The 27,709-nt window shown below is 48.9% G+C and overlaps 3 protein-coding genes across 11 annotated transcripts in view; all 3 read right to left on the reverse strand.

Annotated features, from left to right (window-relative positions):
* Positions 1-1,645: 1,645 nt before the first annotated feature.
* Positions 1,646-4,541, reverse strand: HCRT (hypocretin neuropeptide precursor). 3 transcript variants are annotated; one of them, XM_036882986.2, is made up of 3 exons: positions 3,612-4,541; positions 2,933-3,042; positions 1,646-2,096 (listed from the first exon to the last, which is right to left on the reverse strand). In XM_036882986.2, exons 2-3 carry the CDS (start codon positions 2,951-2,953, stop codon positions 1,725-1,727), a joined length of 393 nt encoding a protein of 130 aa, XP_036738881.2. In that variant the 5' UTR covers positions 2,954-3,042; positions 3,612-4,541; the 3' UTR covers positions 1,646-1,724. The 3 variants fall into 3 exon arrangements, with proteins under 3 accessions (XP_036738881.2, XP_036738882.2, XP_057357476.1); XM_036882987.2 differs by having other exon boundaries at positions 2,933-3,045; XM_057501493.1 differs by having other exon boundaries at positions 2,933-3,071; positions 3,612-3,656.
* A 236-nt stretch (positions 4,542-4,777) lies between these two features.
* On the reverse strand, positions 4,778-9,004 carry GHDC (GH3 domain containing). Its single transcript, XM_036882984.2, has 9 exons — positions 8,726-9,004; positions 8,208-8,571; positions 7,809-7,930; positions 7,162-7,663; positions 6,600-6,792; positions 6,396-6,467; positions 6,187-6,320; positions 5,791-5,876; positions 4,778-5,539 (listed from the first exon to the last, which is right to left on the reverse strand). The coding sequence occupies exons 2-9, from the start codon at positions 8,491-8,493 to the stop codon at positions 5,321-5,323; spliced, it is 1,614 nt and encodes a 537-aa protein (XP_036738879.1). The 5' UTR covers positions 8,494-8,571; positions 8,726-9,004; the 3' UTR covers positions 4,778-5,320.
* A 3,260-nt stretch (positions 9,005-12,264) lies between these two features.
* STAT5B (signal transducer and activator of transcription 5B) overlaps positions 12,265-27,709 on the reverse strand; it is a 65,333-nt gene continuing 49,888 nt past the window's right edge. For all 7 annotated transcript variants that reach the window (XM_036883103.2, XM_057501497.1, XM_036883101.2 and 4 more), the window contains 14 exons: positions 27,488-27,618; positions 27,076-27,227; positions 26,473-26,628; positions 25,944-26,123; positions 25,464-25,551; positions 25,264-25,386; positions 24,599-24,691; positions 21,688-21,894; positions 20,448-20,542; positions 20,222-20,352; positions 19,162-19,332; positions 15,786-15,837; positions 15,392-15,499; positions 12,265-14,882 (listed from right to left, as the gene is read on the reverse strand). In XM_036883103.2, the coding sequence (XP_036738998.1) occupies positions 14,756-14,882; positions 15,392-15,499; positions 15,786-15,837; positions 19,162-19,332; positions 20,222-20,352; positions 20,448-20,542; positions 21,688-21,894; positions 24,599-24,691; positions 25,264-25,386; positions 25,464-25,551; positions 25,944-26,123; positions 26,473-26,628; positions 27,076-27,227; positions 27,488-27,618 (1,814 nt within the window). In that variant the 3' untranslated portion in view covers positions 12,265-14,755. The remainder of the gene's footprint in view (positions 14,883-15,391; positions 15,500-15,785; positions 15,838-19,161; positions 19,333-20,221; positions 20,353-20,447; positions 20,543-21,687; positions 21,895-24,598; positions 24,692-25,263; positions 25,387-25,463; positions 25,552-25,943; positions 26,124-26,472; positions 26,629-27,075; positions 27,228-27,487; positions 27,619-27,709) is intronic.

The following is a 27,709-nucleotide window of genomic DNA, read 5'->3' on the forward strand; positions in this document are numbered from 1 at the left end:
ACAGCCTCTCCGAGCCTCAGCTCATCTACAAAATGAAGCTAATAATTGTATTTCCCGCAGCTGTAAGAATTTAATAGCTAGTGCATGTGTTCGGCACACAGAAAGTGTGTTGGAGAACTGCTGTCTCTCCATTCTCCCTCTTCCAATCGTCTGGATATAACCCCCCTCTCTGCTGCCATTCAACTGCAAGAGAGGCTGGAGGCAAGTTTTGGGGGGAGAAAGATCATTTCAAGATTGACCGAGTCGAGGTTGGCAAACCTCCAAAGGCACGCTAATGGGCTTTGAACTCTTATCCTCTCCAAGGCGGAACCAGTGCAGCGGCAAGAACCCAGCTGAGACCAGGCACAGGTCTTTCTCGTTAGAGAAGGAGAAAATGATGGACAGTTGTTGTGATGGCTTAGGGTGGTGGTTTCCCTGAACAAAACGGCTAACACCAGTGAGAATGGGAAGATGGGTAGGGGAGAGGGCAGGCCAGTGCCCCTAACCCCCAGAGTCTAAGCCAGGCACTATCTGGGACTAGATTGCTTAAACGTACCACATCTTTCTGTGTGTCTGTGTTCAAGTGTTATATTTACTTTTCTAGGACTGCCGTCACAAAGTACCATAACTGCGTGGCTTAAACAACAGAAATTTATTGTGTCAGTTCTGGAGGATCCAGAAATCCAAGATGAAAATGATGGCAGGATTGGTTCCTTCTGTGGGCTGTGAGGAGGAATCTGTTCCATGCCTCTCTCCTAGCTTCTGGTGAGTTGCTGGCAATCTTTGGTGTTCCTTGGCTTGTAGATGCATCACCCCACCTTTGCCTTGATATTCACATGTGTTCTCCCTGTATTTGTTTCTATGTCCCAATTCCCCTCTTTTTTATAAGGACACTAGTCTTACTGGATTAGAGGCCCACCCTACTTCGGCATGATCCCATCTTAACTAATTACATCCGCAACTACCCAATTTCCAAATAAGGTCATATTCTGAATTGGGGAGTTGGGTGGTGGTTAGGTTTCAACATATGAATTGTGGGAAGAGGGGAGGCACAATTCAACCAGTGTTCAGTTAAGTTGCAGGAAAATCTTGCCCTATCCCTGCTTAAGAACTTCTCATGACTCCTATCTACCTACACAATAAGGTGCAAATCCCGATGGTTTTTTGTGTGAGGGCCTTTAAAATCTGGGCTGCACTGATCCCCTCCAGCTCCTCACTGCTCCCCACACCCTCTAACCCACGCTGCAGCCACTCTGGACTGTTTATGTTGAACCTCATATTCCCTCCAGCCTCAGCTCTCGCCCCTGCACAGCTGAACTCCTTTCCACTGTGCTGCCTTCTTTGCTTTCCCTTCCCTCCTGTGTCTCACTATAAAGATCCCGATGCAAATACAGAATGACTAGTGGAGCGTCTAGGGACGTCTCTGTCCCTCATCCACCCCTCCAGGCATGTACTTATGCGGTTCTCTCCGCACTCTGGAGCCTTCCACGGTTCCTTGCTCTGGGAGCTCCGCATCCGTTGAGTGCTTCGAGTTTAACACCAAAAGCAGAGGCGCCCCAGGTCTGGGCTTCCAGGTCCCCGGTTCTTTGTAGTTTGCAAGACTCTCAAGCCCCATTCAGAGCGGGACGCGACCACATAGGAACAGAGACTAGCCACATTGAGACTCGTCTTTATTGTCCTTTTTCTGGGGGATTGACACGAGGCAGGCAGAGGGGAGAGAGCAGGGCCAGGACAGGGTTCAGGGCTCAGACTCCGGACCGACCCCCAGGCGCGACAGACGAGGCGGCGGCGGAGGGACAGCTGTGCCCGGGGCAGGGGCGCGGCACTGGCTCTGCGCCTGCGCGGCGGCCCATGGTCAGGATGCCGGCTGCGTGGTTGCCGCTGGCCTGCAGGAGGCGCTGCAGCCGGCCCTGGAGGCCTGGAGGTCCCGGTCGCCGCTTGCCGAGCGTGAGGATGCCAGCTGCGTGATTGCCCGCGCCGTGCAGCAGCTCGTAGAGGCGGCAGGAGCAGGTCTTCTGGCGGCAGCAGTCAGGCAGGGGCTGCGCGGCCGCCCCGGGCAAGAGCAGCGCCGGCGGTATCAAGAGCAGCAGCAGCAGCGTCAGGGCGGCCCAGGAGGCCTGTGAAGGAGGGACACCGGCGTGGGCCTCCCCGCGCCCAGCCTGCTCCCAGGCCCTGCCCGGCTGGCTTAGCGCTGCTCCGGGCCTGTGCTCTTCCCCCGCAGTTCCTCACTGTTCCTGCCTGCGACAGGCGCCCTCTGAGGGGCTCTGCGCGCCCATCTGGCTCCTTCACCTGCTCATCCTCAGGACCCGACACTGCCCGGGGTCTTCCTCCAGCAAGTCCTTTGCGATTCCCCAGGCGGAATGAATCCCTCCCTCCTCTGGGTGCTCTCCGCCGCTGGACCCCACCCCCACCCCATGAAATGGTGCGTTGTGTCCGTCTGCACCAGAAGTTGTACTCTCAGGGAACAGAGGTCCCATTTGGTCCTGTCCCCGGACCCCAGCCCCAACACACACACACACACACACACACCATGCAAATCAAGGGCTGGTGCCATCCAAGTTGTCTCATCTGCCTGTCCCCTTGCAGTGGAAACTGAACTCTGGCTTTGGATCAGTTTCCTACTGTACCAAGGGGGCAGGACTTACTCATAACCTGGTATTAAGTAATTCCTACTGTGCAGGGCTGGGAGGGGAAATGAGATGACAGGTGCATACAGTGGGGCCAGGTACATAGTAAGTGCTCAATACACATGAGCTCTTAGGAGAATAGAGCACAGTGTAATGTTAGCCAAGGCAGATTCTCATCCAAGGGTCCACCCAGTCCCCTGCCTCAGAGCCCAAGTAGAAAAAAGAGGAAGAGACACCTCTGGCCTTTCTCCCAGCCTGTGGAGCAAGTGCTCTCATTGCTTCCCCTGGTATGGTAAGTTAGCGCCCCTCTGTTCTTGGGTCTTTACCTTTGTAGAGGGAGGATTCATGGTGTCTGGAGCTCAGAGTGGGGTAGCCAGGAAATGTGCTGTCCGCAGTGGTCCGAATAGCCTGGAACTTGGAGACCATCGACTATGACCTGCTACCAAAGGCCTGGGGTTTATAGCGCTTTGAGGCGGTGAGGGAGAGATGGGTGCTTGCGTTTACTCCGGGGCCAGACAAAGGCAAGTCTAAGATTAGCCTCCTCAAGGGGGGCCGTCTCCAGGCTGGGCCCAAAGAATGACCGCCAAGGTGCTCAGAGGCCAGAGTTGGGTCACTGTGCCTCTGGTTCCCCCCCTTTTCTGTCTGCCTGCTCCCTGGAGATGAGATGGTCTCTGGGCACTAATGAGGCTACCTTACACCCAGGAATCTGGGAACACAAAAGAGGCCTTGGCTGGGGCGCTGGCCTGGGACAGCTGCTAATTAGGGGCAGGAGAGGAGGCAATTGTGAGACCCACCCTTCATAGAGTGTGTAGGGCATTGGGGGGCATCCAGGCTGCAGACTCCACCTCCCACCCCCTGCTCCTTGTCACTGCTCCTGGGGGCCTGTCAGGCTCCAGGGCCTTCTTCCTCTATGGAAAAGGCTTGTTAGCTGGCTCTCTTGCCAGCTCTCCTTTTCCCTCTGCCTGTTCCACCAACCTCCAAAATGGGAAACCTTGAAAACTGTACCTGGGAAGGGGGAGGAAATCAGCCAAGCCTGGTTCCCCATCTTCCAATCCTGGTCAGGCTGCTGGAGGGGAGGGATGGGGGTGAACAGTCACCATCAGCAGGGAGTGAGCACCATTGGGTGAAGGACATGTGTCATCTCTAGACCAGAGTCTCTCTTATTCAGGGCACTGTCTATTGAGCACCTGCTCTGTGCCAGTCAGTCCCTGCATAGGGTGCTCAAACAACAGTGTGCATAGGACATGCAGTTTTCAGTGAGCTCAAGTCCAGGTGGGGTTGTGACCAAGCATAACAATAGCTCAGCAAGAGAAAGGACTCTGAAAAGGCCTTGCATGAAATGTGGATATCCATCAGATAAGGGCAGGGAAGAAGGCATTCCATAGAAGGGACTTGGGCAAAGACTCAGAGATGACAGTGTTTAGCTCATGTGGGATAGCAGGGTGTGATCATCAGTCACGACTTCCCTCAGATAAGTGACTGGATAGGCAAGTGAGGCCAGGGTGGGTCCGAGAGTCTTATAGGCTAAGCTGATTGTTTTTGATCCTGTGGGTGCCAGGGAGCCATAGGAGATTTTAGCAGGGAGTCGTGAGCTGATGTGGGGGTCAGGTGAGAAGGCACAGGGGCATGGAATCCAGAGATAATTCAGAGGCAGAACCGGAGACTTAGTGACTGATTGGAAACAGGTGTTGTGTTGTGGAGGCAGCACTGTGGGTCTTGGGCAAGCCTCACAACCTCAAGAAACCTCAGCTTCCCCACTGGTAGAATGGAGATTAATCCAGATGGTCTCTGGGATTGCTTCCAGCTGGGATATTTTATGATGTGCAGCATAGCCCCTGCCCATGGAAGGGATTTGTGGGTGTTGGGCCAGGAAAGGGATCCATGCTAAACTAAGCCAGGGCAAGGGAAGATGGGGAGCAGTTCCTCCACATTTGGGTTAAGCTAGAAATGGCAAGAGGCAGGATGATGGGGCTCTGTCTTCTAGGTTAACCTAGGCCATCTTAGGGTCCCTGAGGGCTCGAGTGCACACACACTTGGAGTCTACCCCATCCTGGAATGGAAAGCAGGGGAAGCCCTGGTGTCCTGAGCCAAAGGGTGGGGGGAATCAGGCTGTGGCAGCAGAACAAACGGGACCCCTATAGTTTCCCCAAAAGCAGACCCTGAGTCAAGAATCCCAGTGTGAGAACTTTATTTGGGAGGTGATCCTAGAAAGCACATATGGGAATGGGGATGGGAGGGATGCAAGGAAATATAGTAAGAACCTTGTTAATGAGAGTTACCACTGTGCACACATGGTGCAGAATACACTTCAGAACTGTCACACTGAGGGACGTTAACACTGAGGTCTTTATTCACCAGCTCCTGTTTCTTATTACTGAGGGTCACGCCTGGAAGCATGAACTCCCAACACTTCCACCTGCCCAGAGCACTGGGCTGAGACACAGGAGCCATCAGCATGTATGGGCACTATTGCAGTACCTGTCCTGGTGGGCAGAGGCGGCTTGGGCAGGGTGCTGCTGGCATCTGCTATCCTCCTGAAGCAACCCCTCAGAACTGGCTATGTTGGACCTCCCTGAGGCCCAGCAGCTCTGATGGGCAGCTGTCAGGTGTCACAGAGACAAGGACCCTGGCCAAGGGCTCCCCCTCCAGAGAGGCCCCAGAGGAAAGAACAAGGAGGCCTGTGAGGGCAGATGGGGCAGTGGGCAGGCCTCAGCTCAGGACACCACCCTCTTCTGCAGGAACTGAGCCAAATGCCTGTACCTAAGGACCCGGGGCATCTCAGGAGGGAAGGGGGCCAAAGGGCAGGTGGCCAGGGCTTCCCGGAGGGCTCTGAAGGCCCCCTGATCCACCAGGTGAACTCTGGCAGGGCCCACGCTGCCCCGGAACCGCAGGGACTTGTAGTGGGGAGAGGCTTCCTGAAGGCAGTGGTCAAGCTGGAACAAAACAACCTGAGTGAGGCTGGTGTGCAGCTGTGTGGGGTGTGGATGAGGTGCAGGCATCTGTGCCCAGGTATACGTGGGTAGGAGATTCACGTGTACAGGTGTGTGTGTGTCTGTGGCACTCATCCCTCCCCTCCCAGGACCCCAGGGAGCTTCTCCTCCCTGTCCTCCTTTACCCTATCAGTCCCTGTGCCCACGGCCCTTGGGGGCGTGGTGCAGGCATATCCTGTCCCTGTCTTGTTTACCTTGTCTCGATTTTCCTCTGACAGGTTCCTCAGCCCCCTCAGCGACACAAACACCTCATAGTGGGGAGCAGAGCCCTCAGAGGAATCTGCAGACACCCCCCCCACATATACACTTTTGTGGGGGACAGTGCAAATGCCCATCACCCCCACATGTTCTTCCCCACTCTGAATTTTCTTGGTAGGGAGTGGGATAAATGGAGAGGAGTATAATCCTCAATATGAAACAGGGCAGGAAAGGAAATAGGGAGAGCAGGAAGGATGGGACTTAGACACAGGGCAGGACTCTGTTAGGAGGCTGGGTCTCATCTCCTTCAGAGAAGTCTCCCAGCAGGACGGGTAGGGGTTGGGGTACAGCCAACCCCAGAATGGAAGGCAGAAGCCAATAGAGAAGCTTACCCAGAATACTGCTCTCCACACAGCCATGGTCCAACAGCTTGGCCCCTGGCCACCGGCCCACTGCCCAGCCCAAGGCCTCAGAGAACACATCCTCACCAATGTCTTCTCCTCGCACACTCAAGGCCTGGCTCAGCCTGGAGAGGAGGAAGGGGGAAGCAGAGGAGCCCAAGGCACAAGGTCAGCTCCTCAGCAACCCAGGGGTCACCTACCTGCAGATGAACCTGACAACTGGACACTGATTGTAGGCACCAACCACCCGTACCACATCACCCAGGCGACACCTGATGGGGTGGAAGTGGGACTGAGGTCAGGCCAAAGGCCCACTGGCTCATGCCCTTGGCCCTCAACAGGGTCCCAGAGGGCCTGAGGTGGCTGAGTGTGGGAGGTGAGGGTGAGGGCGGCCAGTTGATCACCTGGTATGGCTGGCACGGTCAGTCAGCACGAGCTCGTACTCCTTGCCCTTCTGGGCCTCAGCCAGCAGGACAGTGTGGGCAGCCTCTTTCTGGGCTCCTTCCTTGACTGGAAGCAGCTCAATAAAAGGGCCTTCAGGGGGCAGGAGGTAGAGCCCGCCAGGCTGCTCTGGCCACAGGTTTAGGCCCAGCACCCCTGTGGGAGCAAGTGGCCTCTTCATCTGTGGTGTCCTTGCTTTCTGCTGACAGTAGCCCCCCACCCTGGATCCCAGGCCCCAACCCTCTGAGCAACTGACCCCACTGCTGCCCTTTCACACACCCCTTTCTGGCTCCCCCAGGCTCAGCCCACTGCCTCTAAGGCCCTAACTGGGAACAGGCCGTTGTTCTGGAGGTGGCAGACCTGGGTGGGGAGGGTGGGGTATAAATGTATGAATTTGTGCAAATCTCTTAAGATTTCATGAGCCTCAATGAGCCTCAGTTTATTTATCAGTAAAGTAGAGCCCCTGGTGTAGGGAGATTAAATGAGATGATTATGTAGGGCTTACTACCCTTGAGTCCTGCTGACCTCCAGACACAGCATAAGCAGGTGAGAAGAAGGCTAGCCCTTGGCACCATAAGGCCCCCAGGGCAGCCACAGCCTCGGCCTGGCCTCCTGCATCCAGAGTTACCACCACCTGCAGCTCTGGCCAGAGCCGAAGGGCCAGGCCTCGGGGTCCCTGCTCAAGGGCTTCCCGCAGTTCAGCTGCCCGTCTGGGGAGAGGTGCTCCTGGGTTACCAGCAGCTATTGCCTCAGCCAGCAATTCCACACCGGCCTCCAGGCCCAAGAAGACATCCAGGAGTTCGACTGCCGTCCTGGCTTCCAGTGCCCGCAGCTCCGGGGACCTCAGTGCCTCCAGCAGCAGGGCCCAAGAGTCCTTGGCTCCAGGTGGGCTAAGCTGGCCCAGGGTGTGCCAAGGCCAGGGGAGGGGGCAGGGCCAGGCAGACGCTGGGGTCACACGGGCGGTGCCTCCCGGAGCCAGCACTTCAGGGTAGGCCCTGTTTAGAGCTGCCAGACCCAGCAAGGTGGCCTAGAGGGAGATATGAGAGCGTGCTGGCCCTCGGTCTGAGCCAGACCCTGAGCCCCCAGGTGGAGGTTCTCTGCCCATCCTGGTGGGAGGGTTTGCTTACAAGCAGGGGTCTTTGGTGGGGCCGGGCTCCAGCTTCTCAGCTTACCTGCAGAGAGACCTCCCCACAGTGCTGGTCTGAGGTAGGTGGCAGGCCCTGCTCCCCACTTTCCTTCTCCTCAGTCTGGCAGGCCTTGGTCAGAGGAACATGATTCCGGAAGGCGCTCATATCTGCAGCCCCAAGACACCATATACTCCTCAGGAAGCCGCAGTTCCCAAAGAATTTCAGGCAAACCTGGTGAGAGCCGAGAGCGGGCACCCAGCACAGGCCTGTGGGCAGGGGACCCGAGAGCCAGGATGGAGCCGCCTAACAGTTTTGGGTCCGGGTGTCTCCGGTCTGCCTCCGTGGGCGGCAGACCGGGAGGCGGTGCTCAGGTTTGGAATCCGAGGTTCCGGGGGACTTCTTTCCCGCGGGCCCTCCCGACCCCTGCTGACCCCGGAGACCCACCTGCGCTCGCCCCGCGGGGACGGCCGGGCCCCTGGGCGCGCAGACACCGCCTCAGGGCCCGCCGCTGGCTCAGGCCCGCCTGCAGCGTGCTCTGCTCCAGTCTCCTCCGCTGCCAGGCGGCCGCCCAGCACAGGAGCCCCAGTGCCGCACGGTGCTGGAGGCCAGCGAGCCAGGGCAGCCTGGCATCCCGGGGCGACTTCTGCCGGAGCGCGGCCCACTGCGGCGGCGGGAGCAGCAGGAGCAGCAGCAGCGGCAGGGGCAACAGCAGCAGCAGGAACAGCACCATCACCTCCCAGCAACCCGTGGGAGGGCGGAGGCCCAGCCGCTGTGGAGGAGGGGTGCCCCACTCCTTCGCGCCGCTCCGCTGTGCACCGGAGGACAGGCAGGGGGTGCGCAAGAGAGTACGGCAAGGCTTTGGGGTCACGCCGCCCTGAGTTCGGATCCTGCCCGCGCCGCCTGTTGGCTGTATGGCCCTGGGTGTCCCGCAAGCTGCTCGACCAGTAAAACCGGGGTAATACCTCCCTCGGCAGGTGCAGAACGGGCTTGACGGGTGCGTGGCACACGGCGCTGCTTAGTGGACGAGAGCGGCTCTGCCTCTGCGTTCCTTGCCCCAGCGTCCACCCGTCCCGGCTCCGGGTCCCTCCCGAACCCCGGGCAGTGGCCCACACTACGTGCACCTGTCGCGGCCCTCTGCCTGCCCCGGTGCCCAGGGCCCCCAGCACTTCAGTCCCAGTACACAGCAGGCCAGAAAGACGGAGCCGCGGCTTTAAAGGGCTGGGCCCAGAGCGGGAAATCCGGCCACGAACTTAGGGAGGATCTGCTGTGGGGCGTGCTCTTAAAGGGGCAGGCTGCCTCAGTGGCGCCACCAAGCCGGGGCTGGCCCACTCTGGAAGAGGGGTGCGGGGGGGTCCTCAAACTCCCGCAGGTGAAAGAAGAAAAAGTTGAGTGCAAAGAAGAGTGCTTGAAGCAGCTTCAACTGGGAAATGGGTGTACCCCGTTCTGGAGCACGTTCAAGTTTGAGAACTGTTCAAAAGCAAAATTGTCTCCCAGTCCAGAAATCTTTTCTACAAAGGCAGTAAAGAAAGACAATTTTTGTTAATGAATAAAGCATTTAACTAGAATGTGATGCACATTGGAGGCAATCAGCTAAGAGAGTGCAAAGATAGAAAGAATCTCACTCCCACATACAGCCGCCCCAGACAGATGCTGTTACATACAGGGGCTCAAGATAAACCATAACTAGTCCTCAAGTAAGGGGACCTGAAGGCACCATTTGTCACACGTAGTTATCTTAACTCTACCTGGTGATTGGGGCCACCAATTGTGCTTGCTAATAGGCTTGATATGAAGGAAAACGAAATTTCTCCCATCTTTATGACAGGAGATAGTTTTGCAACTTGGAGCAAGGTGCCCACCTAAGTTAGGCTCTAACACGCTCATACTGTGAAGTTTATGAAAGCTGGGCTCTAGAATGAGGTTCTGCTCTCCGTGGTTAAGCCTTCCCCCATCCTGTGCTCTTTTATCAACGCTCTCAGACCCTAAATCCTTTAAAGATTGATCTGCCTCTACATCTTGAAACGCCTGTCTTCCTTTCACAGCTGAGCTCCTTTGCATGGATCTGCTCTATCAGGCTACCCTCCTTGCTTTCATGTCTTTTTATTTCTTGTTTAAATCTTGCACTTGATTTTTTAAAAAAACAGGTTTATTAGATATAATTCACATACCACACAAAATCACCCAAAATGTACAAGTCAGTGGTTTCCAGTACATTCACAGATGTGGACAACACCAACAACAGTCAATTTTATAATATTTTCATCACTTTCAAAGTCACCCACTACCCTTTAGCTGTCACCCCCTCCCCAATCCCTTCCCACTTCCCCACACGGAGGCCTAAGTGACCACAAATGTTTCTCTACAGATTTGCCTGTTTTGGACATTACATGTAAACGGAATCATCTAAGACATGTATTTTTGTGACTGGTTTCTTTCACTTAGCATATTTTCGAGGTTCTTCCATTTACTATATTGTTTCAGTAGTTATTCCTCTTTGTGGCCAAATAGCATTCCATTGTATAGATATACCACCTCATATTTAATTATCCATTCATCAGCTGATGGACATTTGGGGCATTTCTACTCCTTGGCCATTATGTATAATGCTGTTATGAACATTGGTGTACAAGTTTTCCATGGACCTATGTTTTGATTTTTTGTGTGTAAAAATGGAATGTAAGTGATCTGTTGGATTCTAATGAAAGGAATGTCTGGGTGGAAAGGCTGGGTTGTTTAGTAACTCTTTAACTGTTTAAAGAATTACTAAACTGGTTTCTAAGATTTTACATCCCCACCAGCAGTGTATGAAGTTCCAGTTTCTCTACATCTGTGTCAACATTTGTTACTATCTGACCTTCTGATGATAGCCATCCTAGTGGAGTGTGATGTTGGTTTTAATTTGCATTTCCCTGATGACTAATGATGTTGAGCATCTTTTCACGTGTATATTGGCCATCTATATACTTTTTTGGAGAATTATCTGTTCAGATCCTTTACCAACTTTTTAAATGAGTTGTCTTTATTAAGAGTTCTTTATATATTTTACATACTATATATAAGACATGATTTGCAAATATTTTCTCCCATTTTTGTGGGTTTTTATTTTTTTTAACTGAAGAATTGACATACAGTATTTTATTAGTTTCAGTTATACAACATAGTGATTTGATACCTATATATATTATGAAATGGTCACTACAATAAGTCTAGTGACCATCTGCCACCATAAAAAATTGTTACAATATTACTGTTTTTCCTGTTGTACACTGCATCCCTATGTCTTATTTATAACTGGAAGATTATACCTCTTTCATTTTGATTATATCCTTTTTAGCACACATTTAAAAATTTTTGATGGTCTAATTACCTATTTTTTCTTTAGCTGCTTGTGCTTTTGGTGTCATATCTAAGAATCCATTGTCAAATCTGAGGTCATGAAAATTTACCTGTATGTTTTCTTCCAAGTTTTATAATTTTGGTTCTTAAATTTAGGTCCTTGATTCACTTTTTGTTGTGGTAAGACACACTTCAGATTTGCCATTTTAGCTATATTTCAGTATCCACTTCAGTGGCATATAGTACATTCACACGGTTGTGCGACCATTGCCATCATCCATCTCCAGAACTTTCTCGTCTTCCCAAATCGAAGTGCCACATACCCACAACACATTAACTCCCCATTCCCCCTCCTCCTAGCCTCTGGCAACCACCATTCTATTTTGTCTTTGTGAATTTGACTCTAGGCACCTGACACAAGGGGAATCACACAGTATTTGTCCTTTTGTGCCTGACTTATTTCAGTTAGCATAATGTCTTTAAGACTCATACACGTTGTAGCATTTGTCAGAATTTCCTTCCTTAAAGCTGAATAATATTCCACTGTGTGAACAGACCACATTTTATCCATTCATCCACTGAGGGACATATGTGTTGTCTTCACCTTGTGGCTATTTCAAGTAACACTGCTATGAACATGGGTGTAAAAGTACCTGCTTAAATCCCTGCTTTCAATTCGCGTATATACTCAGAAGTGGAAGTGCTGGATCATAGGGCAATTTTATTTTATGTTTAGTGTTTTGAGGAGCCACCATGCTGTCTTCACAGCAGCTGCACTATTTTACATGCCTACTTGCAATGCACAAGGACTCCAATTGTTTCACATCCCCTACAACAGTTGTTTTCTGGTTTTGTTTTCATAATAGCCAACCTAATAGATAAGAAGTGGTATCTTATTGTGGTTTTGATTTCCATTTCCCTAATGTTTGGGCATTTTTTGTGTGCATATTGGCCCCCTGTATATCTTCTTTGGACAAATGTCTATTTGTATCCTTTGCCCATTTAAAAACTGTTGCTGTTATTATTGAAGAATTCTTTATACATTCTGGACATTAATCCCTTATCAGACACATGATATGCAAATATTTTCTCTTTCCCATTTTGTGGGTTGCCTTTTCAGTTTCTAGTGTCCTTTGATGCACAAAAGAAAAATAGGACTCAACACTGGCTCTTCAGAGGAAGCCTTTATTGTAACATAAAATACACATTTTTCTGACTGCCCCAAATTGTACACAATACTTTTTTGGTGGCTATATACTAATTCGCCTCAACCCTAAAATCTGTATCTGAAATAATTTCACAAAGTTTTAAAATGAAAAATTATAAAAAGTATACTTCCATTTTAAGTTATATCTGCTTTTAGTTTCTCCCCTCACCCTCAACAAAACCCTGCACATACCACACATTGAAACATTTTGATGATGTGTGTGTGTGTGTCTGGAGCGAGTGAGAGGCTGAGGCGGTAAGGACTTGCCATGGCCTCTTCTTGTGGTTTGCAGGCACAGGGAGAAAAGAGAAAATAAAACGTAGGTAGCAGGGGTACTTTTCAGTCAAAATCCCTCCCATCTACAGGCATAGCCTCAGGAAACAGGACAGCTCAGGAACGCTGCTGGTGTGGGAACCCCGGCTCCTCGGGGCAGCCACAGTGTTCGGCACCTGTCTCCCAACCCCAGGATCTACTGTAAAGCGAGAGCTGGGCCCTCAGCATGCCCTAGGGCTGGATCCACTACCCATCTGAAAGTGTGTCCCTCCCTGCGCCCCGTCAGGGCTGCTGGAACAACAGGGCACCCCTCAGAGGCAGGTGCTGCCGAAGGCCAAGTGGCCAGCGGCAGGTACGGGAGGTGAAGGCCCTCTAGCCTGGGCCTCCCGCAGGCCGACTTCCATTTCACCTTTCCCTAACACTCCCATCCTTGGGGTGGAATTTTAACCAGATCTTGAGGGGTACAGAAGGGGCTTAGCAGCATCCCACGCCAAGGCTGGTATCCACGGAGGGGTTGGCCTGCTCCTCGGAGGCAGAGAGATTCTACTGCCTGGCATAGAAAAATAAATCAGTGTATGAAATCAAGCCAGAGCAAACAGCAGCTTTTAAAAAGTTATCTTCCAATAAATAATTTACTACAGAGGAATATGTTCTTCAGCATCAAAACACTGATAAATTCAGAAATTATTTCTGTAAAAAAAATATCTATTCACATGTATAAAAATAAGGATTTTAGGGCCATTCTCTCCTGGGTGTGTGTGGTTATGTCCTTCTTTTGGAGAGGGGGGCCAAAGGATGACCTTGGAGGCGTACTCCGAAAGCTATACCTGCTTCCCCCTCTTCTCGCCTATCTGCCACAGCCCATGCCTTCCTTCTGGTGTAAAGCTGCTAGAGAAATTGTGGACCAAATTATGTGGAGGCTTTTTGGTTTTGTTTTTGCAGCTTACCAAACTTCCCAGCAAGCCTGCCGACTGCATCTCCCCAGTGGCCAACGCCCAGCACCCAGCACTCTGCACCAGGTGGGCCAAGAACATTGAACCCCCACTGAACATGCTGGCCCTGGGTTCAGACCCCACTCCTGTTGCCCACACCCCAAGACAGTGTGTGTGAACACTGAAGGGACATGAGGTGGTCTGGTTATAATGCCACAGGACCTGATGCAGGAAAAAAGAATTCTGATGTCAAATTAGTGTGGGGAGGGGAAAGCAAAAAGTCCCAATTTAGAAACAAAAACACCATCCAATGTCTGCAAATGGTCATTATCAATAAGCCTCCAGACAGCCTGGCATGTGCCTCCACCAGCGCATAGGAGGGATGGGCAGACGGACGGGCAGCTTCCCTGGGCAACAGGGCAGCTTTCTCAGCACCTGGCAGCCAAGGCCGGGCATTCCACACAGGCTGAAACACAAAGCATGTCAACACTGCAAGCTTTGTTACGTGACCCTCCCCTTCCCACTAGGTCACCAGATGCGTCTGCAGGGGCACACACAGGAACAGAGAGAGGGAAGGAGGAGAAGGGAGAGAATATCTAGATGGGTTAGGTGTTATTTAAAAAGCCACTACCCATCAGAGAACCCATGACTTCCCTTGCCCCAGCTATCATTTTATGTCTCCCCTTTTCCCATCCCTACCCAGGAAAATGGGGGTGGGAAAGAAGGAAGGAGGACTGATTTTCTTTCTCAAAAGGCAGTTTCTACATTTCAGAAGAGAAGCAGAGACAATCATGGTTCTATATCAATTGCTTGGTATACACAGTGACAAAGAGTCACCAGAGAGAAGGTGCTTTCTCCTCCCACAGTCCTTCTCTTACTTTAACAGCTGCATGTCGAAATATAGCCACCCTCAAGACACATGGCCAAGTTCAGGGTTCATGGAACTGCCTTTTTGCACAAGGTTAAAACCACCATAGCCTCTGTTTGTGGCCCCTATGCTGTAGCTAAACTATAAACAGCAAGTGGGAGAAACACCACAACATGCAAACTCATTCACACACTCACACACTCACACTCCCTTCACTGGTGCCACCATGCACAGAAACACTCACGTCACAACTAGTATTAACACTTCACATTATGAGTATTGTTTCCAAAGAGAAGCGATTCATGGAATTAAAACATCCACAAGAGTAACTCCCCTGGCGAGGATGAAGAAGCTGAAGATGGGGGGTCGGGGCGCGTCACGACTGCGCGTGAGGGATCCACTGACTGTCCATAGGTCGGCCCAAGAGTTCCTCCACACGTCGTGCCACATCCATTGTGTCATCCAGGTCAAAGTCCCCATCGTTGTCAAGGACAGGGTCGGGGCTTGGGAGGGAGAGAGAAGAGAGAGAAGGGAGAAGTTGTCAGAGGCCATGACGAGCAGCCCCCGACGCCCTGCATCCAGCAGCTGAGCGGCCCGGGACTGCCCGAATGCTCAGCCTAGGCTTCGTGGGCAAAGAGCCGCGCCTGATCGGAACACTGGGGAGCACAGTCCTGTGCTGGCTGCATGGAGAGACTCAGCCTAGACTCCCCACCCAGCCGCCCCAACACTCCTGTGCACACATCTAAACCCCCTATCTGGTCCTCCTACAGAGCAAGGAAGACCTCCATTTGGGGAGTGGGGAGATGACATTTGCCCAACCCCACTCTGAACTACCAATATCTTCTGGCTCCATCTCTCCCTCCCTTCACCTGGGCACCTGCCAGAGCCCAGCCTGGGCTGGGTGGCCTCAGGCCTAAGGAGCTCTGGATTTCTTTGCCCAGTGGCCCTCTGAGGGGCCAGCCTGAGGCCAAGCACCCAGGCCCTCCCCACAGAGCCCCAAAACATGACTTACTTCTGTGGGAACATGTTATAATGAGCCTGGGGGCACACGGCTGGGGAGGGGGCCTGGTCCATGTAGGTGGTGCTGCCCCCCGCAGACTCTGCAGATGCGCTCACAAACCTGCAGAGGAAGCAGAGCAGGGCCTCAGCTGCCTTGGGGAGGGGCTCAGGGGGCATCTTTACGTCTTTTCTGGGGATAGAAGGGGCTGTGGCTGCAGGAGTGGGGCCCTGGGTACTGCCCCGTGGTGACTAAGCCCAGTTCCCTCCCCAGGCTGAGTGGGGTTTTGGGGAAAGGGCAGGCTGGGCCACACTGGGCCCGTGGACGGGAGGAGTAGCACAGCGGGGTGAGGAGAGCCGGGGAGACAGACGAGGCAGCAGGGGGCGAGAGCTGGACCCTGGACACTTACTCAGGGACCACTTGCTTGATCTGTGGCTTCACATAGCCGTCCACTGCTTTAGCTGCCAAGGGGGGAACGGTGATGAGAAGCAAAGTTCTCAAATGAAATAAAAACACAATTTCCCTTCTTTTTACCTAATTTAACTTAGGATCTGACATAAGCACTTAATATTTTAATCTGTTAGGAGGACCTGGTAGAGGAGAAACCTTAATACTAAAACTCCAAGTGAAGAGTTCTTCCAAGCTGGCTGGCATGTGCTAATAAATTCTTCAAATCACAGAAAATATGTACTTCAACTCAAATCTAAATTGAGCATTAATTGCATAGTAACTGTAAAAAGAAAAAATATCTTAAAAAGTTTCAAGTCACAGATGCAGCAGAGGGATAGGACTTGTTCTGTGTCCCAGGGGACAAAAACATGACCAATAGAAGGTCCAAAGAGAAAGAATTTTCAGTCATATAAAGAAGAAGGTTGTCATAATTAGAGCAGCCCAAAAAAGAAATGGGCTGTCTGGGGAAGAACTGATGTTCTTATCACTGGAGGTTTTCAAGCAGAGGGTGTACAACACTTCTCAGGCATCACACAGAGAAACCTAAGCATGAGAGAGGAACGGGTGGGACTTGATGACCCAGAAGTTATTCTGACTCTGAGTATCTATTCTTTGAGGAAAGGTAATGTCACTCTTTCTGGTATCTGCGTGTGTACCCTTGGGGTTCTGCATTTGGGGTTAATCTGATGGCCACTCATGCCAGCGAGTGTCATCTGTGCCCCATGGCTGGTTCAAAAGAATGCTGGTGTTTCACTCTCCACTGAATCCCCACTGGGATGTGGTAGGCTAAGGACAAACCTGAGAGTGATCTGGTGAGCCATAGCTTTGAAAGGCTGGCTGTGGAAATCCAGTTAAGTAGGTAGAAGGAATATGATAGTCTGAGGGTGGTGAATTAAATAAGTCTTATTTCCTGAGTATGTGAGTATGGGGATAAGTGTGATCTTAACTGTACTAGACAATGAAGACTACTACACTGAGGACAACAGGATGAAGAACTTGTCAGTCAAACAGCCCAAGACAGGGCCACCTGGTTCACAAAGTACTGGTCATCCTAACCTGCTTCTGCTCTGGCTTCAAATCATGTTTTTATACACTTTATAATCTACAGATAATTTTATAGGTTGGCAGAAAAGATAAAAACCTAAGAAATGCTGTAAAAAATAGGATTTAAAAATCTAGGTTAGTTGTGCTAAACAAAAACACAGTGATAGGTTTAATCCAAAATATAACATACACTGAAAATATCTTGGCTTATTTTCCCACGTAAACATAGAACCATTATCTTAGGGTGGGGAAGGCAGGATACAAAAGACAGACTCAATGAAGGAAAAAGGTTGGCAGATTGAGTCATATAGAAAATACAACTTTTGCACCTAACCTAGCAAAAATAAAACTTAAATGTTAAAAGAACAATGACACACTGAAGAAAAAAATATATAATAAAGGGTTTATTTGCTTTATTTACTGCTATATATAATAAATAGCATTTGTTTATTGCTATATATAATAAAGGATTTATTTACTATATAAAAATACTTACACATCATTAAGGAAGAAAGGAACCTCAAAAGAAAAATGAACAAGGAACATAAACATACTTCACAGAAAAAACACAAATGGCCAATAATGTGGAAGTTAAGAAATACAGGTCCTGGAGCTAGAATGTTTGAGCTCAAATCCTGGCTTGTCCACTTTTGGGCTGTGCTACCTTTGGCAAATTATTTTACTTCTCTGTGCTTCAGGTCCTCATATGCAAAGTGAGGATAGTAATAGTACCTACTTCGTAGACTTCACCTTTAATTTGAAGGTTAAATGAGATACTATGAAATGTGCTCAAAATACTGTCCATAAGCAGTAAGCTAATAACAGTAAATGAACACTAAGCATTCAACAAATTTTAGCTGCTATTATTACCGTATTTATGACTATTGTTATTAGTATAATTATATGACAAGATGTTCTGAACTTACCTAGAATCAAGGAAGTAAAAATAAGAACTAGGACATGATTTTTATGCCAATCAGACTGGCAAACATGAAAGGGATGAACAGATGCTATGACTGGCAGGAGGACGGCAAAGCAGTTACTCCAACAGACATCTGTAGGAGGAAAACGGATTTCCCCTTTCTGGAGGGCAATTCTGCAAAGATGTGTCAAAATGCTTAGAAAGTATATACCCTTTGACACCAAATCTACTTTAGGAATTTATCCTAAGGAAACAATTGAACAAGATGTATGGACCAGGTTATCTCAGTGTTAATCATAACAAAAAACTGAATAACTTGAACTGTATCTTAAATAACTGACATGGCCTCATCAGAAAATGGAATTATATGCCACCATTAAAATGATGTAAGATGGGACAGGACTGACTTACTGACCTTAACTCTGCCTATGATATATTTTTAAGTGGAGGAAAGAAAAAAGTCAGGTTGCAAATGATGATGCATAGTATGACCCAAGCAGGCCCCTCCTTTTGCTTTGCCCTCATCTGCTACCACTTTCTTCCTGCTCAGGAAGCTCCTTTCAAAAACCTTTGAAAACTCGAAAGGTTTCTCAAACACATCAACCTCACTCCCACCTCAAGGTTTCTGCACTTGGTAACTCAGATTTACAGTGTTTCCTCTCTCTATCTTTGGGTGGCTAGCTTCCTCACTTCATTCAGGTCTCTTCTGACATCACCTCCTCAGAGAAATCTGCCCTGACCACCCTAACGAAACGCTGCCCCCCCATCCTCCTCCTGTCACTTCTCTATTGCTTGGCGGATCCCTTGCCTACTTCACAGTGTCCATCACTAAATTACTTACTTGTTTACTATCTTCCTTTCACTACTACATTGTAACCTCTGCAAAGGAAATATACTTGGTAAGCAGCTGGTGACAATGAATGAAGAATACTATCTCTATAGATTGGGAGAATATTTATTAAATTGTTCCCAACGGTTCATTTCTAGATGAGAGATGTGTGAGATCTATTTTCCTTTCTACACCTTTCTGGAAATTTTACAATAAATATATAACACTTTTAGGCTCAGAAAACAATACAAACATCTCTGTTTTGAAATACAAAATTTTACCTTCCTAATTTATTTGATCTAAGCTTGTTTGAAAAGCAATTTGCTCCTTTCAATCTGATATATGGGGTTAATGGCAGGTGTATTTTCTGTATGACTGAAGATTGCCCAGGATTCACATCTACCCTGGATAATGCTCAAACAACAGTAACAAAGTACTAATTGTTTTAGGTTTTCATGCAAGACAGATGCACACAGTCACACAAAACTAAAACACAACCAGAATCACAACAGAACCAAATCAGAGTGCGAGCACTGTTACCAGTGGCGGGCTCGCATGGGACTGGCGTGTAATATTTGGAGTATACTTCATCTTTGGGCCGGTCAGGAAACACGTAGATGAGGTAATTCAGGTCCCCCAAGCGGTCGGCCAGGGACCGGATGGAGAAGTCTCTGGTAGTAAAAGGCATCAGGTTCCAAAACATTCTTTCCTCTAGATCAATAAACAGAACAATCATATTCTAAACATGATTTCTGAATAGGAAACCTTAAAACAGCTATGCTACAAATTAATACTCTCTATTAAAATTGCCCCAATAAAAATATCCATTAAAAAATAACCACAACTTGTAGATCAAGTAATGTTTTTAAGCCATGGGTAGATAAGCAGGTAATGCATTGGCGACTTCCCTAGAGATCCAATGACCTCAGGTAGTTTCAAGTTCAAATGGCATTCTGTCCCTCTCTAGAAGAAACAGCTCTTACTGACCAATCCGTGAGTCCCTTATATGTAAAAGCATGTAAGAGAAACAGGAAGCATGTACAGAACCAGAGGACGTGTGAGGGCTATTAAAATCTTTATAAGTCACAAGAAAACTAGCACACTACTCTTATCTTACTTACAGTGAGGGTCAGAGGGAAGAACTAACATTCTTGGGTGGAAATGGTCAACAGCAATATACTTATGTGAACTAGGACAAAGGAATAATTAAAATAGCATATTATTTATAGTCTACTGACTCCAAGTCATCAAAGTAATTCTTCACTAAAGTAAGCTAGAGGTTGAATAACAAGGCAAACATTTTGAAACAAGCAGCAGCTGAAATTGTGAACAGAATGTGGTGTTTCATGTAGCTGCCGTGTCAGGGTTGCACACTTTTGTTTCTCAGAACTAGTAAATGTGTTTCCCATGATAAGAGTTCCAATGGCATGTCCCATGACATAGGCTGCCCTGTTATCAACAGCTATGTCACAGTTATACATGTGTGTTCCTTTCATCAGTACTGGCCTCTTAGTAAGTACTCAGTGAGTCGTCAGAGTAACCTAGCAATGAAAGCCGCTAACCAGAGCTAAGATATGCTTTATAAGGGTGAGGCACTCACGAGAATCAAACTTCCAGGCAATGGTGATGCCACCAATTTCAGAGTCGCTGAATCTCAGCAGGAAGGTCCCATCGGGCTTGTTGATGAGTAGGTCATGGGCCTGTTGCTTGTTCACAAAACCCAAAATAGCCCTGGATCACAAAGACCAGAGAAGCAGAGCATGATGTTTCAAAGTTGAAAAGAATGACCTAACTCAATTAGTGATTAAAGAAACGACGGTTCTCACCCATCATTCCAATGAGGCTTAAGATGTTTTTTTAACACTTCCATTACACCATCAAACCACTGCCAGAAAGTGTAATTCCGTCCGGGTAAATTCTCCTGGTCGGAGACACAACAATGAACACAAGAAGACGAGTCACACTGGAATATCACCTGTATATTACATTCTTTAACCGGAAAATCTAGGTGGAAAGCAAACATCTATTCTGTCAGAATCATACCAACGTATGCACCTGCCTGAGTTTTTACTAAATGGTCCTACAACCAAACACACAGAACAGAGAGGAAAAGAGGGAGGAAGGGGGAAATACCACAGAGTGATGACCCACACCGCCTGGGCTCCTGCTGCGAACTTTCCACCTAGATCTGGGCTGACCGGTTCTTTGATGTGTGGTCTGACCAGCAGAGGCAGTGGCACCCTCAGGAGCTTCTGAGAAATGTGTATTTTCAAGCCCCATCTCAGACCTGCCAAGCCTGCAGCTCAACAAGATGCCTGGGTGATGTGTAAATCTGGACTGGATTAGATCACCCTGTGAGGCCAGAGATTGCTCCCTCACACAGCTGTTACCAATAATTATTAGCAAAGTGCAGTTATCTGATTCTGCCGGAAGGCAGAAAACTTACTGCAATGGCAAAGGCAGACCACTGAGACCTTCCCTGTCCCTATCAAAACTCCTCTGTCTATAGTAAACCTGTGTGCCAACTGCTTAGCACACAGCCATTTATAAGACTACAAAGTCTCTGAATTAGGGTGTTTAAACACCTGGGGAGGGGTATAAACACAGAAACAAAAGTTAAATTTATACCAAAGATGTGACAGGTGACATCTGAAAAAGTTTCCTTTGTTGGCATCCCCTTTTGCGGGTTGAGGGTGCATCACACATCAGGGGACATCAGCGAGTCAATGGGACAGAGCTGCGGAGTCCTGATCATCACAAAAGCTTTACTCCTCATGAGGTGTGTCAGCATTTGCTGCTTCCTCAGCATAGTAAGATGTTATAGAGTCACTACTTGTCTTCTCTGTGCTATAAATGCACTAGCTGCATACAGAGCCTAACTTACTAAAATAGTCAGAGGTAATTTTCTACATAAACACCTGCGGTTGTCCTCTTTTCCATGACTTTCCTATTACTTTGGGGACATTTCATTTTAGACATGAAGAACAAGGGCCCAGAGCAGGGAGACTCTAAAGGCAACTGGTTGGGAGGGATGGAGCTGAGAAAGGCAGCTCCGGCAGCCCTCACCCTGTTGAACTGGGACCAGGACACGGACATGCCGCTGTAGTCCTCCAAGTGGCTGCTGCTGCTGTTGAACAGCTTCTGCGCCAGGAACACGAGGTTCTCCTTGGTCAGGCCCCGGTTGCTCTGCACTTCGGCCTTGAATTTCATGTTGAGCGCTTCACACAGCTGTGGCCACAGCACTTTGTCAGGCACGGCAAATGGCACCCTGCCCTGAGGGGACAGAAGCCAGAATCTTATGAGAAAACAGTTGCATGATTTATTCCCTCAACCCACAAAAGAAAAACACTGATGGCTGGATATAGTTACAAATGGTTGCCTTGCTCAGCCGGAGTATAAAGTCAAACTTTATTGGGGTAGGCAGTTCTGTGCAATTCAGAAGGTTCCATTTTGCCTGCTTCATACAACTTAGACGGTAACCTCACGCCATTTGTGGTGCTCTCTAAATGAGCCACTGAACGTACAGTCCACCCCTATGTTCTAAAAGCCACAAAAACAAAACATGACCAAGGTCTGGCTCTCAGATCGTAAACTCAATGGGAAGAGAAATCTAAAAAACTGGGTCTCTAGGGACACACACACACACACACACACACACACACACACACACACACACACACACACACACACACCTTCTGCCACACACACACACACACACACACACACACACACACACACACACACACACACACACACACACACACACACACACACACCTTCTGCCAAAGAACTCTAGTTCAAAGTGAAACAACTAGTATGAAGAGTGGAAACTGCAAGCTGGATGATTTTACTGAAAAACGAGTTAGAACATTCCATTCAGCCACAGCACTTCATTTTAATTATAACAAAAGTATTTTTGAATAGGCAATTCATTCACATGAAATAAAAATTGAAAAACAGAAGGGTATACAGTGAAGTCACTTTCCTATCCCTGCTCCCCAGCAACCCAGTTCTTCTTCCCAAAGCATGGAATCTAGTTTATTGTGTATACCTCCAAAGATAATCTACATGTGTCAGCAATATAATTTTTCCTTCTTAAAAATGTAAGTGGTAGGATTTGCAACAACATGGATGGAGCTAGAGGGTATTATGCTCAGTGAAATAAGCCAGGCGGAGAAAGATAAGCACCAAGTGATTTCACTCATCTGTGGAGTATAAAAACAAAGCAAAACTGAAGGAACAAAACAGAAGCAGACTCACACACTCCAAGAAGGGACTAGTGGTTACCAAAGAGGAGGGGTGTGGGAGGGGGTGTGGGAGGGGAGGGAGAAGGAGATTAAAGGGCATCATGATCAACACACATAATGTAGGGGGGTCACAGGGAAGGCAGTATAGCACAGAGAAGACAAGTAGTGACTCTATAACATCTTACTATGCTCATGGACAGTGACTGCAATGTGATGTGTGTGGGGGACTTGATAATAGGGGTGAATGTAGTAACCACAATGTTGTTCATGTGAAACCTTCATAAGATTGTATATCAATGATACCTTAAAAAAAACAGATGATATGAGAAAAAAATATATAAGTGGTAGGTTAAAACCCACTTTTATGTATCTTCTTTTTTTCACTTAATAGCATATCTGCAAGACCTCACACCAGCACATAAATTCCTTTCTTTTGTGGCTGCTAAATAGTCTACAGAATGGAGTGACAGATCTGGTTAAATAACAGATTTAACTAGACACCCCCCAGATGGGCATTTATGTATTACCCCCAGTCTTTAGCTATTACAAACAATGCTGCAACGTCCTTTTGTCATTTGGCATATATGCAAAATAGCTGTAGACTAAATTCCCACATGTAGGCACTTATTTTGAAACAGCATAAAAGGTACGGTAGTCATTAACATAACTGAAAATGTTAAAAATTCATATTTATTTAGATAAGATACTTTAAGAATGACATGTTGCAGGAGATGCCAGCATTATATGGGGTGGGGAGGGGTGGGATTTGCAGACAGGCAGGGAAGGAAATGACAGAAGATATGGAAATAGTATCCAGGAAGCTGATTGGACTTGACGTAGGCAGGTATTTTTTTAAAAGGAGCCTCAAACTCAGGGATTGTAGCATAAGCACAGAATTTCTGCTAAAAATCTCACCTTTGCAGCAAAAATATTGTTCTTTAAAGAGGATTGCTGAGAATGCTAAGTAAGACTCTCCACATTAGAGAAGGACATACTTTCATGTCCCAAATAATAACTCTAACCCTTTCATCAAGCTTTTGTGGATTGGTCTCTATTGGAAATATGCAAGATAGAACTTTGTCTACTGGAATGTTTTGAAAATGCTCATCAAGTAGTACACTAGCGGTACTCAGATAGCCTTCAGGTGCATAAGCCACAAAACCATATTTGTTCCTTTACACAAAGCATTTTATTCTTCATGAGAGATCTGGGGTGAATCACAGAATCTAAAATTTGGAGAAGACATTAAATGTCACCCTCACTTATTGGAAGACAACAGGAAGCAACTGTTAAGCTAAAGTAACTTCCTAAGAGGTCTAACTTCTAGAAGGGGCTTGGAAGCCCCAAATTCCATTCATAGTTACCCAACAGTTCAAAATTATGTTTACTGAGTACCAATTATGAGACAAGCATTTTGTCTGTCATCTAATTTAATCTTCCTAAAAATGTCATGGAGCATTATTGTCCCTGTGTTGCAGATGTTCCTGGGAAACAGGCTCAGAGAGGTAGAGTGAACTTCCTCTGGTCACAGAGTGAAGGAATGATAGAGCTTGAACTCAAACTTTAGCCTGACTTCAAGCCCATGCTCTACTTCCCACATCCTCTCCATTCTGCCTCCCACTAGGGAAAACACCATTATTTATTATGCTTTTTTTGAGGATAACACACAAAAGAGATTCATGACATCAGTATCATATCTTGACACCCACAGGCTCAAGGAATCCACTCACAGGCTCTGCAAAAGCATTGTCCCAGAGAACAGTGGCCGTTGCATTGTTGTCCTGGCTGCCGTGAACAATCACCACCACCGGGAGTGACAGGGTCTAAAAAGGCACAGGAGGAGGGCTGAGTGCTGGCAACCCCACTTTCTTCCCTTTTCTTTTTCTACCATATCTGTTCCTTCTCTCTTCAAGTTTCAGTAAATGTCAACCTCAAATACAGAATCTGAATGGCTCCAGGAATAACAGGACTTCTCACACTGGCACAATCTTAAAACTTTTAGGTATTTTAAAAGAGATGTTGTCTAGGTATTTCTGAAGGATGGGGTACATTTCTCAAAGTTACATGGAGAATAAGAGAAAAAAAGAAAGACTATGGAGGCACTGCTGGGAAAAAAATCTCAAGTAACAAATGTTTAAAACTTAACTAGAACTGTTATTCAAACTCATCCTGAGAGATGTTTCTCTTGGTTCATTTTTATTTATATCTCCAGTTGTTTTAGTTTGTTATTGTCTGTTCGCAACTTAAGAGAATCTAAGGGATAGTTTTAAGGATGAAGTCTCCCCACTTTCTGTTCATTGGTAGTCAAAAAGAAGATACTATGTTATCAAAACAATAATTCTGTGATATAAAGTACATACACACATGTGCAAGTAAAGCTGGGGAAGGGCTTTACCTTGACTTGAAAAACCAGTTCATTTCCACCAACACTGAATTGTGATTCAAACAGGATTGTAAATTTTTCTTCTGTCACTGACTCTGCTCCACGACGGTCAGACCTCTTAATTCGTTTCAGGGACTACAAATGAGAAAATAAAATGGTAAGGCCCTCGAACAACTACAGAAAATCTGAGCTGCTGCTTCTCCCATCCTCACCATGTTCCTGAAGTGGGCACTGAGAGTGCCTGTGGCTTGGTGATACTCCATCACGCAGCAGTTGTTCAAGATCTCTCCGCTGTAATCACTGCAAACACAGAGACTCAGCACTACATCTATATATGTGCTCAGTATGCATGGGAGAGAAAATATATTAAAGGTACAAGGAAATAAAGAAGGTTGTTGAAAATATAAGTCATTCAGAGGAAATGTCACCTGCATAAAATATACATGAAATAAACACAGATAAAATATAAAATAAATTTTCTTGGATGTATAACTACTAAATGAAACAAAATCATAGTTTCTTCACATAAGAACCCACTTACATTTTTTCTCTGAGAGCCAGAAGCAGCCAGAGGACTAACAGGGCTCCTACATAAGAATGGCTGAGTGCAGAAAGCATCCTAGAAGGGGGGATCACTTCCTTCCTATTGCAGGGACTCAAGGAAGGGGGCAGAGGGAGGGAGGCCCACGCACTTGCGGGTGTTCTCGTTCTTGAGCAGCGACTTGGCCTGCTGCTCGCTGATGATGGTGGCCTTCACCTGGGGGGGGTTCATGTGCACGTTCAGCTTTCCTCCCACCAGCAGGCGCACAGTGGCTGCAAACTTGGTCTGGGTCTTCAGGACCTGAGGAGGCTGCTTCTCAATGATGAATGTGCTGCAGGGACACAAATGACCAGACAGACGATGTGATGCTGGCTGGCTCAGGGGACAGGGCTCAGGTCCCAGGGAGGCCACAGAGAGTCAGCGGGTGGTGAGAGGGGAGGCAGGGAAATGAACTCGGCAGCTAGCACAGGCTGCAGGGCACCAGGTCATCCTGTATACCGTCCACCAGAGAAACTGAGCAAGGCCCACATGCAGCAGCCGCAGCAGCCGGGAACAGAGGAGGATGGGAGTGAGAGGCAGACACAGGGACACAAGCGCAAGCTCCCCATCTGCAAAGCCCCCGGCCTCCCCCAAGCCAGCCACACGAGGGGCGCTTGGCACAGCCAACAGGCAGCAGTCACCTGGTCACCAGGGCTGAGATGATGTCTGTGATGGTGGCGTTGACCTCAGCCAGCATCTCCTCCACGGGGCCGGCGATGGGCAGCTGCTGGCAGAGGTGCTCGGCTCTGCGGATCTGCTGCCGGTTCTGCCAGATGATCTCGGCCAGCTTCTCACACCTGCACGGGAGCCCCACGGTCAACAGGAAGGACAATGGTTCTCTGCTGCCCCCAGGTCAGAGGATGGGGGGCTCCCTGTCTGCAGAGAATCCCCAAGATCCAGCTCCGCTCCACCAGGGGGCCTCTGTGCCTGAGCCACCACCCCTGACTCCTGAGCAAAGCACAGCTGTCCTGCCTGCAAAAATCACACAGACACACAGGAGCAGCGACCCAGATTTGTGTCCAGCCAGCCTGAGCGGCACTCTGCACGCCTGGCCCTGCCCCCTCCCTAACACGGTGACTCCCTTCCCAGGGAGGTGACACAAGACAGGGGCACCAAGTCTGCATCAGGAACCAGAGCCAGCGGTGAAATGGACCCGCTGTGGGGCAGAGGGAGCGGCTGCACGGGTACACGCAGGGGGCAGACCAAGCCCTGCCCACCCTGCCCTGCAGCCCCGCACCCATTACCAGGACTGTAGCACGTCCAGGCTGCCCTCGGGGGGCCCTCCGTTCCCTGCCAGCTGCTGCCGCCGCTTCCACTGGATCAGTTCATCATCAAGAATGATGGTCTGTTGCTTCCGCAGCAGCTGCAGGGTCTTCTGGTGCTTCTCGGCCAGATCCTGAGGGAGTGGGGCACAGCAGGCCCTCTGGGCTCTCAGGCAACTACCTGCAGGGCGTCACTTGGAGGGCAGGTCCAGGATGAGGCTCCGTCACGAGCCCCCACTTCTCTGGCCTGTGTTGCCTCACATGCAACACCCCCACCCCCGAGAGGAGGCTCTGGCCTCCTGCTCTCCTGGGGCTCTATCCCCTCTCAGGTTCCCAGATGGCTGGGGATGCGGCCATCCCCGCCTGGGAGGAAAGGGACGCACAGCCCACTCACCACGCGGTACTGCTGCAGCGTCTGAGCCTCGCGCTGCAGCCAGGCCTCCAGGGACACCTGCTTCTGCTGGAGGGCCGTCTCCCGGCTCAGACGCTCCTGGGGGTTCAGCTGGGCCAGCTGGGCAAACTGAGCTAGAGGAGGGGATGGGACACCCACGGTCATGGTCCCCCAGCAACCAGCAGGAAGCCCAGAGGAACCACACTCTTCTGTTCTGAAGGCAAG

This window comes from Manis pentadactyla, chromosome 4 (assembly GCF_030020395.1).
Source record: "Manis pentadactyla isolate mManPen7 chromosome 4, mManPen7.hap1, whole genome shotgun sequence".
Lineage (NCBI taxonomy): Eukaryota > Metazoa > Chordata > Mammalia > Pholidota > Manidae > Manis > Manis pentadactyla.

Bases quoted from the DNA above. Each gene is read 5' to 3' on its own strand.
- HCRT (XM_036882986.2), bottom strand. From the start codon at position 2,953: ATGAATCCTCCCTCTACAAAG. The intron at 2,097-2,932 runs GTAAAGACCCAA...CCTCCTTCACAG, and splicing joins TGAATCCTCCCTCTACAAAG to GCCTCCTGGGCCGCCCTGAC.
- GHDC (XM_036882984.2), bottom strand. From the start codon at position 8,493: ATGGTGCTGTTCCTGCTGCTGCTGTTGCCCCTGCCGCTGCTGCTGCTC. The intron at 7,931-8,207 runs GTGGGTCTCCGG...TTGGGGCTGCAG, and splicing joins TCCCCGCGGGGCGAGCGCAG to ATATGAGCGCCTTCCGGAAT. The intron at 5,540-5,790 runs GTAAACAAGACA...GTTTTGTTCCAG, and splicing joins CAGAGGAAAATCGAGACAAG to CTTGACCACTGCCTTCAGGA.